Consider the following 18938-nt stretch of genomic DNA (forward strand, 5'->3'; position numbering starts at 1 on the left):
AGTGGTGCTGATTATTTAGGTGAGACCAAGGGATCATCACCCACCTTGGCCAGCTATCACAAAGCACCCTCACCCTTGTGTGGAAGGATGTGTCTGTGTAGACTCAGGCCAAAGAGTGGCACACTGTTCTTTTCTCTGTATGGTAGTCTCATGTAGAGTACTCCAAAATGAGTTCAAGGAACTGACTTTGATATAGCTTGATATAAACAAATAATAACATCCACAGTTAATAATTAAAAATTAATTTGAAAGGCTAATTGTGGCTAGAGTCATTGCATAAATGTCCCTGGTGGACACCATGGTGCTTCCAGTCCTTTCATTTTTGGTAGTTTACTCTACCTTATTCTTATTCATTGTTAAAGATTTTTTCTTTTCTTTTTCTTTTTTTTTAAAGATTTATTTATTTGTTCATTCAGAACTGGAGTAGAGGCCAGAGGCTCAGGGGCTGCAAGAGGCTTCACCAGAGACAGAGTGGGGAACAGGACAGGCAGATAGATGAAGTACACTGCTGAGGGGAGCAGCGGGCGGGTCAGGAGAGGTCTGCCATGCCACATGGTCACCTCCGGGGCAGGCGGGAATCGAACTCATGTGGAAGCGGCTTCAGATTCTCAGTGCTGTGCTTTAACCTGCTGCGCCACCAGGGAGGGCCTGTTAAAGATTTTTTAATACAGAAAGGGGTACACAGATATCCTTACGTCCAAACCCAGACTGTAAGAATTTTCATTGAATATTCTCTAGACACTTCAAGGACGAATGAGTCCATAACTCCATATTATTTCACAATTGTTAATTAAAAAAAAAACTTTTATTGAGCTAACATTGGCTTACTGCAGGGCACAGTTATTATTTCTGACTTCTTAATACTATGTCATCTGGATGTCACTTGTGTTGATAGTTCTTCAGAAGTCTTCCTCTAGAAATTTTATATGTTCTCTTAGGTTTTTTAGTTATATAATAGGTATTTATTAGGAATTAGTCATTAACTCAAGTGAAAAGTCCCATATAGGTTGATTCTCACACACAAACACGCACAAATTGTTGAGAAAATATCTAATGCAGACTAGGTGGCTTTTTTTTTTTTTTCCTATCAGACTGGTGTGGAAGGATTGGTGGCTACTCTATATTTATTCCTCAGACTTTAGAAACCCTGAACTTAATCAGATCATTACCACAACCTTTTCTGACCTAATAAACGAGACAGGCTGAAAATCATTGTGGTTTGTGCTCTGCTTTCTTCACCAGTTGCCTTTATATTTCCTTCTAAAGTCTTTTGTTGCTTTGGGCTAAATGAAGTTTGGATTGCAACAACAACCTTTTAAAATGATATTGTAATATTGGCTAATTTGCCTGCTATTGGTTATGCCCAAGTAGACACATGACCTGTGGCTGTTTGGCTTGTCCTTCTATGAGAAAATACTTAATGAAGCTAATAAACTGCATTAAAATAAAATAAACAAATTCACATGGCACCCAGCATCACAGCCACATGTACTATGGTTATTTATTATCCTGAGACACCAGAATACATCTCCAACTGCCTGCTGGGCATTTTCTCTCACAAATCCTTCTGTCACTTCCTGTTTAACCCATCTGAAACCAAAATCATTGCTCTCTTTTCAAAGCCATCCCTCACAGTTGGAATTTTAGTAGATCAATAAATCACACCCTGTTCTTTCTTGTTAAAATTTGTTGTTGAGGCTGCTGTTTTTAGAAGCATAGGAAACAACCAGATAAGGCATGAAACAAAAGGATCCATCTCCATGGCTAATACTTTAGCCCCCGGTAATCACAGCCACAGCTGAGCAACCGCAGGCCTAGACCACAGGGCAGAGCTCCCCAGAACATCTTGGAATGGGAGAGAAATGCATTTGCCCTTGCCAGCACAAGCTTGCTCAATTTCTCTTTAGAACACACCAATTGAATCAGCCAGTTTCCCTTCTCTTTGGGTGAAGAAACAATGATGGCTGAGGGAAAGAGACCAGGAGCTAAATAAAGTCCCCTCAACAAGTCATTTCCCACTAACAAACCACTCCCAAAGTTTTCATTTTTATGTAGCTATCTTCTTCATCTAAGTGCTGTCAGATTATTTTAGTATTTGGGTGTGAGAAAGATATTGAGACATTAAATGTTCTATATTATCAGAATTCTCACAATTTATATTCTGCTCTCTACCTTTTTAAATAAGACTGTACAGATATAACCCAAGCTCACACTCTCAGCTCTTTCATTGCGATTGTAATTAACACTGACTTGAACCTGGCTGTGGTCACTCACAAAGCAAGTTAGGATTGATGTGACTCAGATGATTCTGAAAGTACATGTGTTTTGCTCTTAAATTTTTGTTATTAAAACATTTTTTTCTGTTTTTGTTATTCTTTACTATGTTAAAAAATTATAAATTGAAAATCAAATCAATTACAGTGCAAGAAAGGGAAGATTGTTCTAGGCAGAGTGAACAGCATAAACCAAGACCCAGAGTAGGAAGAAACTTAGTATGTCCATGCAACTGATATATGGAGAATAGTGAGCAAGAAGTAGGCCCCTGGTCATTTCTACCCTAAAGACCATGAGAAGGATGTTGGACTTTATTCTACTGCAGCAGGGGTCATGGAAGGTTTCAATTTGGGGAGCAGAATGGACAGTAGGAGTAGAGCAAGCACAGGCGTTAAGGTTTTTGTGGTGATCTAGATAAAGGGTAATGCTGTCCTGGACTAGAATAAAGGCAGAAGGGTGCAAAGGAAGTATATCAGGGACCTGCATTGTTAGAATTGATGAATGGAAATAAGGTGGGAGGAGAAAGACTTCAGAAATAATATGGAGACATCTAGCATAAACACCTACGCAGATTGTACTAACATGAGGGAACATAGTAGGAAGAGAAGATTTGAGACTAAACTTAGCTTTTGAAATTGCAGATATCCAGAATGGAACTTGGTTTAGAGAACTCTGGTACTAAGTGCAAGTGATCTCTTGTTAGTCTTTCTCAGAAAATTCTCTTAGGAAAACCCCTATTTGGTACTTGTGACTGATTCTTTCAAAAACTTCATTAAGTTCAGTTTCTTAATTTTGACAATTTTACATGCTCCTTCATAGGTAAGATTTGTTTATAATGACAAATCCCAAAGTTTGTCTCTTCAAACACTAGTCTTTTGAGAAATTCAAGTTAAAAAATGATTGTAGGGTCAAGTAAACCTGGGGAATTCTGCATAGAATGATTGTTTCTTGGAAATTTATAATGTGTATAATCCTATTAATATTTCTAAGAGTTTCTGCATAAAAGAAGGTTTCCCTTTGCATTTGCAGAGAAAGAGACCAGAACTATTTTGAGAAAAAAGTTTGGACTTTCTTCAAATTTATCCTATGGATATTGATCAGTTGATATTTTAAGATTCTGATTTTATATTTACCTAGAAATTATATCCACCATCAGTAATTACAATTTACTATCATAGAGATATAAATTTTAAAACTAATGCTTTTTAAAATGCTTTAATCTTTTTTCTGGTAAATCATTTCTTGTTTTTAATTTTACTTCTTTTCCTTATTGTTTATTTATTAGTTACTACAGAGCTCTGTTTCATTGTGTGATTCATCAAAAATCAAACATCAACAAATTGTCACTGAAAATAATAACGCATAATTATTAAATTGATATATACATATGTAATTACTTAGAAAGGAAGTCAGTAATCCATAGGAACTTGCTTTGAATCTTAAAATGCAAGCTGAATCATATTAATTCCAACTTTTAACTTGTATTGAATATATATAATATTTTTAGACTTTCACTTGTGGTCTTCTGAAATATACATGAGTAAAGGAGACATTGTAGTACATATATAATAGATATATAATAATACTTTAAGTCTTATTGCTATGCAATGGACCAGTTAATGGAACATGTAATTTGTATGGGAACATTTGAGGTATTTTAGGTCTACAATGTGTTTACCAATAATTAATAATAATGACTTCATAAATTCTACAATGATATATTTCTGTGATGATAAGTATGCAGATAATGCAACCCATGGAGAATAATGAATATATTATTTTCCAGAATCAGGATTCAGAACATCTGAGAACACTGGAAAATGGGACAAAACTAGCTAGATATTATAATTAGGCATAATGTTATTAAGAGTAAATTTTATTCTTACATCCTAGAAATCTTCATGAATTCACTACTGGAAAGGTCCGGTTTTTATAAGAGGTCAAGCACAAAGGACTAAAGGCAGTGATAAACCATCATAATAATTTTTGTTGCTTGTATATTTCACTTGTATATTTACCTGCCCCTGAGCATTATATTATGGCAAGCTCCTTACACATGTAACTTTCTTTGTCATTATAAACCAGAATAGATACTATTACCCCATTTTATAAGTCAGTAAATTAAAATTCAAAGAACTTGTCACCTCTTACTCATTGTCATATAGATAAAAAATGTCACAACTTGGATTTCAACAGGTGTTCATGGGTTTTACTGTATTCTGCCACATTTTCCTTTCATTAGTAACAGTTTGGTCCAGACAGCAGGCAAAAATTCCACCAAACTTCTTCCTTGTTTCTGTAAATGATGCATGTGGAGATTTGTGATTAGTTGCTGGCATTTCATTTAAAGAAAATCCTTTTAAAATAAAGCAAATTCAGAGGAGGGCAGGAGAATATTGTTTTACCTAGAAACTTTCCCATATGAGAAGCATTTGAAAAACTCACAAAAGGATTTACTTGGGGGAATACTTAAGAGGCACACATATCTGTTCTCAGATATTTGAAGACCTGTCAGGTGGGAAATTAAACTTTACTTTTTTTAACACTCAAAGACTAAATAAAATTTTATGGCATACGAATAAAAGTTATACATATAAGCAAAACACGGGCTTATCATATAAGCTTGTTCTGTCAGGATAGCATCAAAAGCATTTACCTGTGGCACAGAATTTTTCATGCTCATTTTTAAGTTGAGGTAACTTTTTTTTTAGACTGTATAACACATAGTCCAGCTTGATTTCACAGTGAAATCATTCAGAAGTTCATATCTGTATGATTGCAGCTGAAATAGACTAAGCAACAACAACAAAAATGCAGTCAGTACAAATTGCTGTGGGTTATCTATATAGATACAGTGTGTGGTGAGAACCTGGAAGCTCCTCCACAGAATTTATGAGACTTCCAGTAAATCAGCTCCATTCAGTGTTTTAGACCTGTATCCAACTCTCCTTGGATGTCTAGACACAGCCTAAGATGAGGCTTCAAAATGGGTAAAAATGAAGCAGCCAAAGCCACCAGAAGCCTTTGACCCTCTTCTAATGTTTCAACCAGATAATTATTTTCCCTCTCAAGAATTTGGCTATCCTTTGAGGGGAAAAAAAAATCAAGATTTTCCATGTGAAGAGCCCCTGAAAGAAAATACTCTGGAGAAAGGTCAATGAGAATGGGCCAAAGCTGAATTCTTCAGATCTGCTTAGAGAATGTGGAAAGTCTGTAACCTCCACTTTTTGTGCTTTCCAGCTGCCCCAAACCTCCCATGGAATTTGTCCAGATTTGGCTTCCCTATACCTTTCCATCTTAAAGGACTAATACTGTGCAGTAGAAATGCTTCCCAAGGAAACTTAAGTGGTAGCTAAAAGCTATGGTACAGAGCTAATTAGAAATTTAAAACTGCTGAAATTTGATTCTGACAAGATAATCTATTACTCTCTCAATTCTTTAGCAAAGATACGACCTTTCAAATTTTCTAACTACAAATTTTCATACTTGGAGAATATATTTTCTTTAAATATTTTCTTACATTTTAAGTAAGCTTATTCATTTTGTTTGTTGTGCTTTGTCCCTCCAAATTTTATGTCTCAGGATTTCTGTAAAAAATTATGGATCTGATCAAAAATAAAATAGATAGTTTCACATATTAGTTGAGTATAAGTTCATGCATGGATGCATGCATTCACTCTTTTTTTTTCATTCTTTCAGCAAATACTTGTTTTGTGGAAGTCATATAACAAGAACTGAAGTTGTGCTATTTATTAACTATATGATCCAGGGGAAATCATTTAATCTCTGAATTTCAACTTTAAAACAGCTCCATGCCAACTTTGCAAGGTTGCTTTGAAGATTCAATGACATGGTTTCTCTTTGAAGGTCATGAACAATTAGCAGTTTCTCTTTAACCCTTCTTCATCCATTGCTGTGTCCAAAAGAAAGTTTCAAAAACACTGAAAAGTAGCAATGTCAATCAAATATTTGCTAGACTGATGGGGTGAAATGGATAGAAATTTTGTGAGTAACCAGTGCATGCTTTTCCCTGATTAAAAAACAGGGGGCCAAACAGGAAAGCAACAAAAAGAAATTTCTGTACTATTTCACTGAATCAATGTGAGAAATATAAAGACTGTACCAACCAAAAATCTAGATAGCCAACTCCTCTACAAGATTAATCAAAACATGAACCCAAGTAAAAACTCATAAAATGGCCCTCCCTGGTGGTGCAGCGGGTTAAAGCACAGCACTAAGAAGCTAAAACCACTTCTGCATAAGTTCGATTCCCACCTGCCCCAGAGGTCACCACATGGCGTGGCAGACCTCTCCTGACCCACCCGCTGCTCCCCTCAGCAGTGTACTTTGTAGATCTGCCTGTTCTGCTCCCCACTCTGTCTCTGGTGAAGCCTCTCACCACCCCTGAGCCTCTGGCCTGTACCCCAGTTCTGTATGCACAAATAAATAAATCTTTAGATTTATTTAGAAAAAGAAAAAAAAACTCACAAATGGGAAAGTCATGATGGAAAAAAATGCTTGATGACAAAAATTTTTTCAAGTTAAACCTACAGATTCTCATTTAAATAATTGCATAAATGCAACAAAGGTGAATACAAAGTTAAATTAGGAGATTCTTAAAGAGATGAGAACAATAATTCAGAAACAATATTCTGGTCAATATTTCTAGATAGATTAACACATATCTTGAGATAAAGTAGCATAAAGTAAAAGTTTCTAAATTCCTCAAGAAGTCAGGAGAATCACTTCATTCCTAAAACAAATATATAAACTAAGAATGATTTGAAGAACTGTAAAGGTACTCATTTACCTATAGAAGTGAAAGCCACTTGAAGAGTATGGAAACCACAAAAGGAAATTATTTCTCTCATCCATAAAAGAAATGCTAAAGATCAAGGTTTTTTTTTTAAAGCATATATCAAACTGACAAACTACACTAATCATACAGCTATTGGCAAAACATAAACTGGTTTAAAACTTTCCTAATAATAGCTGATCATTTTCAGATAGGATGAAGTGTAAAATTCAATTACTGTGTTGGCACTGACAACAGAAAAATCTTCTTTAAAAGTAAAACAAATGGGTAAAAGTGAAGAAGGCAAGAAATAAATGTCAGGCAGTTGCAAATATAAACTCAGAAATCATTGTAATATACAAAAATATGTCATGAAAACAACAAAGAACATCAGCAAAAACACTATAGCTTTTATTGAGTATGACTTTAAATCACTGGATTTGCAAAGATAATTTAAAGATGATAGCTAATATTTTGGGGATGTGATAACATCAATCATTCAATAAATACTGCATACCTACCAGTACACTTTATAAGAATTGGAATAAACAGTAATTGAATCAACATATCCAAATGTGTCTTTTCATTTATCAAGATCTTTTTTTTTCATGCTATTTAATGTATCTTAAAATTTTCTTTAAAACTTATCCCTATGTATATTACAGATTTTTCCTTATGTGAATGGAACATTCTTTCATTTCTAAGTTGTTGGTAGTGTTGAGAAAAGACATTTTTTTTTTTTGTAAAGTTATCTTGCAGTTAATGCTGTCATTTCAAAATATCTTTTTAATTCTAGCATTGTTTATAAAAACCACTTGGATTCTTCAATTATTCCTGAGTTATCTTTGGTTATTATAAGTGTAGACTGCTATTAATTGTACCCATATTCTTAGTTTTGCCATAGAATTGCATATATGTACGTATTTTATAAATATTTTTTTAAAGATTTATTTATTTGTGCATACAGAACTGGGGTACAGGCCAGAGGCTCGGGGACGGCGAGAGGCTTCACCAGAGACAGAGTGGGGAGCAGAACAGGCAGATCGATGAAGTACACTGCTGAGGGGAGCAGCGGGCGGGTCAGGAGAGGTCTGCCAGCCATGTGGCCACCTCCGGCGCAGGCGGGAATCGAACTCATGCGGAAGCGGCTTTAGATTCTCAGTGCTGTGCTTTAACCCGCTGCGCCACCAGGGAGGGCCTATAAAAATTGTTTTAACTTCTTTCATTCTTCTCTTTCTTTAGGTTATATATCCTACTCTTCCTTACTTGTGATCTTGTAGATTTTGTTTTCTCCATTAATTAGGATTATAAGTGTTTTATCTATTGCTAAAGGGGAAATACTTATACTGTGTTTATTCTTTGTTAGTTTATATTTCCTATTTCATTGATTTTTACTTTAATCTGTGTTAATTACCTCTTCTTAATTTTGGGTTTTTGTAATCATCATCTTATAATTTCGGTAGCTGAATATTGATTTTTTCTTTAAATGGTGACCATACTTAAGGCTATAAATTTTCCTATAGCCTTTGTTGTGCTCCAGTGGTTGACTATACAGTGTTTACTTTTCTTTTTGATTTCTAAGTAACTTACAACTTTAGCTTTGGTTTCTTCTGGAGTACAAGGATTATCTAAGAATATGTTTCTTACATTTTTTCATTTTTAACCTCTATTTTAAAGGCATCCTCTTTTTTTTTTTTTTTTTAAGATTTACTTATTTGTACATACAGAACTGGGGTACAGGCCAGAGGCTCAGGGGCGGTGAGAGGATTCACCAGAGACAGAGTTGGGAGCAGAACAGGCAGATCTACGAACTACACTGCTGAGGGGAGCAGCAGGCGGGTCAGGAGAGGTCCGCCGCGCCATGTGGTCACCTCCCGGGCAGGCCGGAATCCGAACTCATGCAGAAGTGGCTTTAGCTTCTCAGTGCAGTACTTTAACCCACTGCGCCACTAGGGAGGGCCCGGGTTTGTGGTTTTTTAAATTACATTAACTAAATACTGGAGAGAATTCAGTCTATCTGCATTAATTTCATAATAAATATTCTTAATTTTATTCCTGGAATTTAATTAAAATTTCTTACTTATTTTGTTGTTTCTCCTTTAAATAACAAGAGCTTATCTTTCAGGAAAACATTTGGTGATTTAATTAAGAGACTATTAATTTCCCTTTGCCTTCACTTTAATTTGGTTCTTCAGTCCTTTTTATTTCATTAATATTTATCTTTACCATCAATAGGTAGCATTATTATTCCATAAGAGAAATCATCACATATATTTTTCACAGGACTAGTTTCTGCTCCTATGGATAGAAAGCCATACGTATCCCTTCTCCCAACAACATAAATTTTTAGTGATTTCTGTTTCCACACTCTCTACCCCACACTCTTCAGAGAAGACTTTGAAAGCATTTTTATATTTTCCCACCCTCCCCAGCTTTAGACCATTAGTGTTCCTGTTATACTATAACCTCCACTTGAGTTTCAATTCAACCCTTAGATCACACATTCATAGTCTATGTGTTTATTTTGGTTTGACTCCATGATTTTGCAAGTTTTGTTGCTATCATGATTTTCTCTTGTCAGTTTTTCCTTATCTTGAGCCCTCTCTGCTGGAAGCTAGTTCCTTTGGGGTTGTTTTAGTCCTAATTCTGCCCTAGATTGGGTAGGTGGTCATGTCCTGGTGGAGGGAGGATTCCAGTCTGCAGTCCTCTTAAAAGCACATGAATATCTTTCGTTTCTTGTACATTTTGAATGTAAAATCCAGTTCCAGTTTAATTTTTTTCCCATTGTAACAACTTGCTGTTTTCTATAGGAGACTTTAAAATATTTTATCTCAAAAATCATATTTGCATGTGCACAAGTGGTGTCTTCTCTCATTAATTCCACCTGAAACTGTACTTTCAATGTGTATATTTGGATCTTTCTTAAAATCAGAATACATTCCTCTTCTACAATTACTGCTCTCCTTTCACGTTTCTTTTCTTTTTCTGGAAATCCTAATTATAGGTTAGATATGCCGAATCTTTCCTTCACATGCTAATAAAATTTCTCGATCTTTATATTTTCCCCACTGGATCTTAAAATCTGTTAGTTGTAGTCTCAACATTGGTCAGCCTTTCTTTCATCATATCTGTTCACTATGTTAACTTGAAAGTCTTATTTTTTTATTTATAGACTGTCTTAACGCTGTATTTCAAAGTCATATTATTTTTCTGCTTTCTCCCAACAGTTTTGAATGCTTTCTTCAGTCTTTCCCTTTCTGGCTGTTCGACCTCCTTAGGTGTCCTTTTATTTTCCTTTGTTTATTATGGCACAGATCCCAACTGCTGGATACTGTAAGAGAACTGAACTCGTGAGCGTGGGAAGGTACAGACAGCTCCATCATTAGGGACCAGCAAGTTATCAGTTACCTAGGAGGCATCAGAAAGGAGACTTTCTTCTGTATTAGACTAGATAAAACTCAGCTCCTTAATTGGGGCACACTTCATTGGGATCAAGGGGCCTGTGATCATTGAAGGATAGCTCTTCCAGGGGCTACCACATGCTGGTCTTTGTTTTAGAATTTCTGCTGTGGTCCTCACATGCTTATTCAAGCAAGAGAAAGAAAGTACCATAATAACTATGTAGTTCATACCCTCTACCTGACTACCAGTTCCCATATTTCCTTAACTTGAGATTAAAGAATATGTTTGACCCAAGCTGTAACTGAAGAGTAAGTGGGACATAATTAAGCTATTCTCTACCCAGAATCTCCTAAGGATGTAATGATGAGCATAACAAAGATACACATTCCTAGACTTAATGGAACTTATAAAAAAGTTGAGAAGATAGACTGTATAGAGAATATAGAAAAATAGATAGGTACGTAGGTTGGTTAAGTAGTTAGGCAGACAGACAGTTAGACAGGTGAAAGGGAAAAAAAAGATAGCTCACATGTAATTCTGAAATTACAATTGCAATTAGTATATGAAGGATAAGTAAAGAGAAATATGAAAAAGTGATAACCTGGTGTGTAAAGAGGGAAGTGACATCTTAGGAAATGAGATTCCAAAAAAAGAGTAAGTTAATCGTTCAATGAAGGAAGGAAAGAGAACTGCAGACAAAGAGAGCAGAATGTTCCCCTTGTTATTTTAGCTCAGACATAGAACAAATACTGAATTATCTCAGCTATTCAATTAATTTAAGCTAAAACAAAACAAAACAGAAAAACAGAATCCAATCTTGGGAGTAAGCCTGTCACATCTGAGAAGAAAAAGAAGGTTAGTGTGACTGGAGCAAGGGAGAGTAGAGATGAAAAGAAATTAAAGAGGGAGGTAATGTTGGCTGTCATAAGGAGTGTGATTTTCCTAAAAGCAATAGCCTTTCGAGTATTTTACACCAGGGGAAAAAATACTCTATCACATGTCAGAAGATTGTGAGGATTCAGTGTAAAGAAAAAATTGGAAGGGACCGTTTGCTACTGGGGAACCAGAAAAGTAACTATTATAACCAGAAAAGTAACTATTGAGAGGTATGTTAAGGTAGTAGTCAATGCAAGTACACCGTTAGGAGCTAAAATGGGAAAGAATTGAGAGTGGAAGGGGAATGGATCACTCCCAAATTATCTAGACTATCCTGCTACTATATGAATTGGAAGCATAAGAGGACCAAGTTGGAAAACACCAAATTAGTCACTCATATTGAGCTGTCTTTGGGACTCTTAAATGGAGAAGTCATAAACAATGAATCTGAGATAGGATTGTACAGGTACATATATGTGTGCTGTGTGGGTTTAGGTGGAAATCATGCATAAATGAGAATATCTTGGGAGATTTCAAGAAGGAAAAAGATTATTAATCTTGTATACTGCTAGTATCTGTCCACATTAGAGTAACTTTTCTGGGAAATGACTGGGAATGTGTCACAGTCTTAAAAAACTATCACAGCCAATTCTATAACTCTGTAAGAATCTATCTCCAGAAAATAAAAGTAAATGTTACAAAGGCTTATGGATAAAAATATTTAAGAATTACTTATGATGGCAAAAATATTACTAATTAATACAAGGAGTTTAAGAAGATTATTGTACAAAGATTATCAATGAGTATTATGTCATTATAAGTTGATGTTTATAAAGATGTAATGACATTATGAGCTGATCATATATAGTAATATTAAGTATAAAAGGACATACAATTGATAAAGATGGAAAGAAATATGGGGGAGCTGGAAGAGAGAAACTCAGCTGTGTGAAAACTGTTAAGGAAATAAAGTTATCTGTAAATAGTGGGAAATGGATGAGTATTACACTCTATGCTTTTATATACTTTCTGAATTTATCAAAATGGTCATGTAGTACATCTTTTGTATTATTTTATTATTAAGCATGGGATAATAATCTTTCCTTTTTGCAATATTAATGAACATTTCTCTTTTGAATCTTACATGTTTTCGGTGTATAAGTTTATTTTCATGCACTTTAAAGTTTTGTGAAACATTTAGATTTGTAAAATAGTTTCAGAATATTGGTGTAGGCCATAGCAAATCCATTCATCACCCTCAGAATTTTTCATAAGTTCACACAGTGTGTCACATTGAGAGCGTTTGTATCCCTTTCACTTAATGCTTGCTAGTACAGATGGCTCTTAACTCTCTTTAACATGAGTTTTTAAGTATAAAATGTATACACAAAAGAATTTGCTAATTAATTTTAAATACAGCTAATTGTTATTCTTTTTCTCAATGACTGTTGGAGAACCATCCATTTGGACTATCATTTGTATCATTGTCTGCAGTGATGTGAAAGCATTTTGAATTTGGTTCAAAATTAAACAGACGACTTTTTTTTAACTCCAGGAATGTATACAAAGACTATCGCTTCCTTGAGCTGGCTTGTGATTCACAGGAGGATGTGGACAGCTGGAAAGCATCGCTACTAAGAGCGGGGGTTTATCCTGATAAGTCTTTAGTAAGTTGGAGATCTCTCTTACTCAAGTTATTAACCATGTTTAAGAGAACATAATTCTATATACTATATGATGAAAAAGCTAGATCTTACTGATTTAATTTGGCACTGTTTTAAATGGTACTTTGCTTATATATTTTTGATCCCTTCTGTTTCTATTTTAAGAAGTTAATCAGTTTAATTGTTTTAAAAAAAAAACTAGTCAGCCATACAGCATAGTATATGTGGTCTCAGATCAAGCGTCTTTTCATTTTAAAGTTTCATTTTCTTTTACATGTTATTCCATAGTTGTTATAGGATTCATACAGGCAGTTTACAGTATTCCTCATGTATGCATAATTAATATAAACATATATAATTAATCATAATGTTGACCTTTCTTATTCTACCTCTTTGTCTATATACTTATATCCATATTATATGTATACTCGAGCTCTGGTTAATATCATGCTTGTGAAGGGTCAAAAATTATAGCTATTCCCACTTTTTTAGTAAGCATCAAGTGTGTTAGAAAGACTTCTTTCTTTTAAGTTGATAAACAGACCTTCAATTTATGTCCTTTGGAAAATGTATTACATGGATTAGTCCAGATTGAAATTTTAGAAGTCCCACCTAACATATACATACTCACCATTAACTGACTCTACAGATGCTCTGCTTACATGCTGCTTCTCTCCAAGATGTCATATTACCCACTTTCCTCCCCAGCACTAAAGTGCTGTGACTTAAGCCTTGGAAAGTTAGTGCAGCTTCAACCACATGGTGCCTACTTGGATTAGTTTATAGGACAATTGAGTCCTTTGCAGGCCCCAAAAAGAGTTAGAGTGTTCTCAAGAGAAGTCTAATATATGGTGTAAGATGGGTCAACTGAAGCATCCCTGGAGGTCGTGGGGGTTTCAGACATCACCATAGCTCTGAGTTTGTATTAGAATACAACAGAGTTCCTAGAGTAAAAGATTGAGGGTTGTACAAAATGTTCTCCTAATTGCTTATTTTAGCTTAGATGTAGAGTTCTTAATTCAGCCCTACCCTATACTTGTATTAATATCTAAAACTATGAGTCCCCTACAAAATACCCTGTGCCCTACACATGAGGTGAACCCAGACCATTTCCTGATATGATATCCAGTTACAGTGGTATCTATGTAGACTTCATAAAATTTCCTGGTTTTCTCCAGTTGTGTGCATAAATATTTGTATATACACATAACTCTCTAAAGACTAAGAAATCATTTAGAAAATTGGAATGTCACTCTATTTTTGATGTGAATTCTAATCACTACTTATACTCTGCCATACTCATTGATGGTAATGTGCTTAGTTTTACAAACATTCCGTATTTAAAGTACACATATACTTACTTGTTTATTCATTCATTCCACAAAAGCCTGTTGAGTTTGCCTTTTTTGACTGGCACTATTCCAGGTGCTAGTGATACAGAGGTGAACAATGATCTTTTGGTTCCAAGGAAAAGAGGTTAAACAAGTGAACAAATTGCTGTATAACTGCTATGGTGGAGGAGTGGGTGCTTTGGTGCTGGGAGTGCTATGGTGATTACACCTGGGGGTGGGGGAATCCTATATTGTCAAATCATTAGCAAGGATGTAAACAATGACACTTCAATTTAAAATATATACATATATAAAATTACTGTAATTAGTTATATAGTGGCATTTAAGAGAGTGTCATGTTCTATTAAGATAAAGCAAGTTAAAAGGACAGACAGACAAGGAGAGACTGAAGAGCTTTGTTTTAGTGTAGTTGACCAGGCCCCTTTGAAGAATTAGCATTTTAATAGACTACTCCTGAAGGAAGGAGGAAAGTAAATATAAGTCTGAAGAAGAGTATTGGTGGCAGTGGACCACCAAGTACAAAGCCAGGTCAGTATGTTAGAAGAACAACAAGAAAGCCAGTATATCTGGAATACAATGAGGGAGGACAGAAGAGGCTGATTGTTTCTAATTATAATGATGATGATAATTATTTTAATCAAAGCCTACTTTACTTAACAAGTCTTCATGACATTATCTGTCTTCCAAATATGCTTAGATATATAAAATATCAATATGTATGTGTGTGTATCTTTATAGATCATCTTCCTCATATGCAACTGTAAAATTGTAATGGTCATGTTTTCTTAAGACATGATTTTGTAACTTAAGCTAATTTTAATGCACAAGACAAGCTGCCCCCCACCCCCGCTGCCACCATGAATTGTTTGTGGAAATCTGAGTTTTCACGTTTCTTAAGCTCTACAAAGAATATGCTCAATGGAATACTTGTGTGTGTGTGTGTGTGTGTGTATCAGAATGCTCAGTTTTAAGTAAATGTAGGTGTTCTATACAATCTGTATTAAGTCTCTTCCCATCACTTAAATTTGTTTATAAATACATGTTCTATATAGTTGTGTGGTAGTTTGTTTTTTTTTTAAACTGCATACCAAAGAGATGACAGGAAATTAAACTTGGCCATATGCCATGAGCATTGCTTTTCTCAGTTTTCACCACAAATAGTATTTGCATTTCTTATGCACTATGTAGTTCTGTAGGTTTTATTACACGATTGCTTGACTTTCAGATGTTTAAATGGCAGCTAACTACTGAAAAAAATTCAATTCAGAATGCTTATCTAAACATTCTGCTCTGTGAACATTCTTAGATTAGAGGGGAGAAATGCTTTTAGGTACAGTTATTCATAATTTAAAAGACTTTTGAAGAATAAGTCAGATTATAGTAACAACAAATGTGTCTCTTTCAGGAAATTTTTAGATTTCTGATGCATCATTTTGCTCTTTGCATCAGTAAGCCACTGAGTCAACAGCAAATCAGTCAATCACTACCCTAATAGCGAAACATTTATTAGTCATGTACAACACGTGTCTAGACTCAACACACCATTTTCTGTGCAAGACTCCTCTAGTTTGACTGTAAAAAAATTTACCTAAGTCATTTTAAAAATTGTATAAGTTTAACTCCAATTAGGTAAGTAGCATTCAAGTATGAGTACAATGGTGCTTTAAAATTTTTTTTCAACTAAGATTTTTCATACGTTCTTTTTTATAGTGTGCTTTTCCCCACCCTATTTTTCCTATCTCCTCCATATGATGGGATATTTTTATGTCATTGTATTCTACTTCCCCTTTTCTTCTTTCTCTTAGGTTATTTCTCTTAGAGTGTTTGAAAATTTTTTTCTTTCCTTTCCTTCCACTCTCTTCCTTCACTCCCTTTCTCCCCTTCATCCATCATTGTTATGATGGACTCTAGAGATTAAAAAAAAAAATTTAAGTAAGTTATTTCATAGGAGTTCCAAGTATAGTGGAAAAGAAGCATGCAAATAAATAATTACCTTATAATGTCATAAAATCTGCAATGGATATCTATATAAAACATACCAGCCTGACTCTATTTTCATTGATTTTCTAACCACCCTCAATCTCTTAATCTCTCTGGATCTAAATTGAAATATAGGACTCTTATATAAGTATAGTGTGTGGGCCTAAAATGGAGGAGTCTTAAATTTAGTTTCCTGCTCTACCTTTAACTCTGTGAACTTACACATACATAACCTCTCTGAGCTGTAAATGCAGCATTTTACCAATCATCTGCTCTTTCCAAATGGCCACAGTACTTTAAAATTGTACTTAATTCTCATTTTGGATTTAACAACATTTTATTCTTTTATTTCTATTTCCTTTGGCCATTAAATTGAAGCTCTAACCTGTAATAATGCTTACCATTGCTAAATACATTTATAGTATCAAAGTGAAGATGTTTCCAAATGAATTGATTGTTTTTACAATGAGCCAGAAATAAATATTTATCTGAGTGTATTGTGTTTTTCAGTATAGATTTTAATTTAAGAACTTATAAAAGATTATTCACCAACACATATACATAAAATTTTTTTCTTGTAAGTCTGAATACAAAATGTGGTATAACAAATGACTTATTCTTCTGGCATAGTTTTATAGACTCACATAATGCCTTATACAACCACTAAAGAATTCAAACTCTCTGGAACATTTGCGTGCAGTGAAATGAGGTAGATTTTAAGTCACATTCACTCGCATTTGAATCTCGACCATGCTATTTATTGGTTCTGCTGTTCAGGCAACTTAGCTCACTTTCCCATTATTGATTCTTCTCAAAAATCAAAGAACAGGGATTTGTGATTTTGAGGATTAGATGAAGACCACTTGGTGCTGCAACTACAGCTGAATAGTCAATTTATGGGGGCATTGTTATCATTATTGAAAATGATCAAGGTGTTCATGAAGCTGTAATTCCCAGTTGAGTAGTTCCCTTTTCTTTGGTAGGTGTCAGTGAGATTTAGTCATGTGGGAGAGAATTTCCCGGCATTGACTGTGGAAGTTGAATGGTTTAGGGGAGTTCTGGGTAATGCTGCCCTGTGGAGACACAGACCTGGAGGGCCTCAGGCCAACCAGGAGTGACTGGAGAAACCATGCCAGAGGGGAGGCAGTGAGAAGTCACAACCATTTTATGCAGACCCGCTGGCCAGCTGAAAGCAGCCCACAGGTCTCTGCCTGCTCTGGATGTCAATTGGTGCAAAATTCAGTTTTGCCTCTTAAACCACACCCCTTGGAAATTTTTATGAGGTTTCTATGATCTGTATAGAAGGTGCCCTTCTTTATAGTTTGTTTTCTAAGGAGATAACAAGTGAAAGAAGAAAGTGAAACACTGTAGAACGTCACTGGGCTTCTGCTCTTAAGACTGGGAGACTGAAGCCATCTTACAATGAAGTCCTTCTGGAACTTCAAAAATTCCTTTGGTAGAGACTCTAAAACTGAACTTTTCTCTGTGACAAAGAACAACTGAGAGGATTTCTTTATCTTCTCAGAGAAGCTATATGGCCACAGAGCTCCCTAAGTATTTGTTAATATGGGGTTGGCCACTTATGGACATTTATATTCAGCTGACTGATGACATAAGACTGGAGATGCCTGATTCCTAACCACACTACATAACAGATTATTCTTAGCTTACTCAACAGTGCTTCCCACAGAACTTAGAACAGCTACATGACCAATTCCAAAGAAACTTATTCTTCAATGGAAATATTTTCAGGGATCTAAATATAAATTGTTCTTCACAGACTGGCGGAGGGAATTATAAAACATTTACAGTTTAACATTCATAATGGTTATGCCTTTCTCAGAATAGACAATTGGGAAATGACTGAAAGAAATAAGAAATGTCAAAGCCACACCATGTCCTCCACTTGTGGGTTTCTCCTATTTAAGGATTAGGGGGTGCTCAGTGACATCACTGTTGCCACTACAAATGGAACCATCTGCCATCGAGCAGGAAAGCCAATCATTCCTTAATGTGCAAAAATACTTAGTTGCACTCCTGAAACTTATTTGGTAGATCAAAAGCTGCATTGCTATGGAATGTAGTCAACTCCGTCTGTTTGAGGTATTTGCAGCAATGCAGTCTCTCTTCTTTGGAGACCTGGGGTCCCATTACTTTCCAAAATAGTGTTTTACTCATGATAAAATTCTCAGCAGGGATCTTTATTTTATTTTATTTTATTTTATTTATTTATTTGTTTGTTTGTTTGTATGTTTATTTATATTTGCAGCAGGGACCTTTGTTAACAGTTGACCAACCTATTCTTTATGAAAAACTCTCCTGCCTTCATTCATTTATGTATCATGACTATGGATCACATAAGCCAATGATGTTCAGGGCTCTATTATAGTAACTCACAATTCCAAGAAGCTTCTCTGCATTAGTTTATCAATATCTTCATATTTATGTTTTTATTAAGTAGTATGGCCATATTGGTCCTGGAATTAATTTTTCCAGAGTCACTAATTGTCATTGTTTTCCAGAAAATACCCTACTGCTCTCTGAAACTACGTATTATTTCCCAGTGCACTTGCTCGCTGAAAGCTGAATGCCAAG

At 35.1% G+C, this 18938-nt stretch overlaps 1 protein-coding gene across 3 annotated transcripts in view; it reads left to right on the forward strand.

Annotated features, from left to right (window-relative positions):
- DNM3 (dynamin 3) overlaps nucleotides 1-18938 on the forward strand; it is a 484254-nt gene that overhangs the window by 375294 nt on the left and 90022 nt on the right. For all 3 annotated transcript variants that reach the window (XM_012728988.1, XM_004688484.2, XM_004688483.2), the window contains exon 16: nucleotides 12903-13014. In XM_012728988.1, coding sequence (XP_012584442.1) covers nucleotides 12903-13014 — 112 coding nt within the window. The remainder of the gene's footprint in view (nucleotides 1-12902; nucleotides 13015-18938) is intronic.

Source organism: Condylura cristata, unplaced genomic scaffold, assembly GCF_000260355.1.
Source record: "Condylura cristata isolate star-nosed mole 26May11 unplaced genomic scaffold, ConCri1.0 scaffold00024, whole genome shotgun sequence".
NCBI lineage: Eukaryota > Metazoa > Chordata > Mammalia > Eulipotyphla > Talpidae > Condylura > Condylura cristata.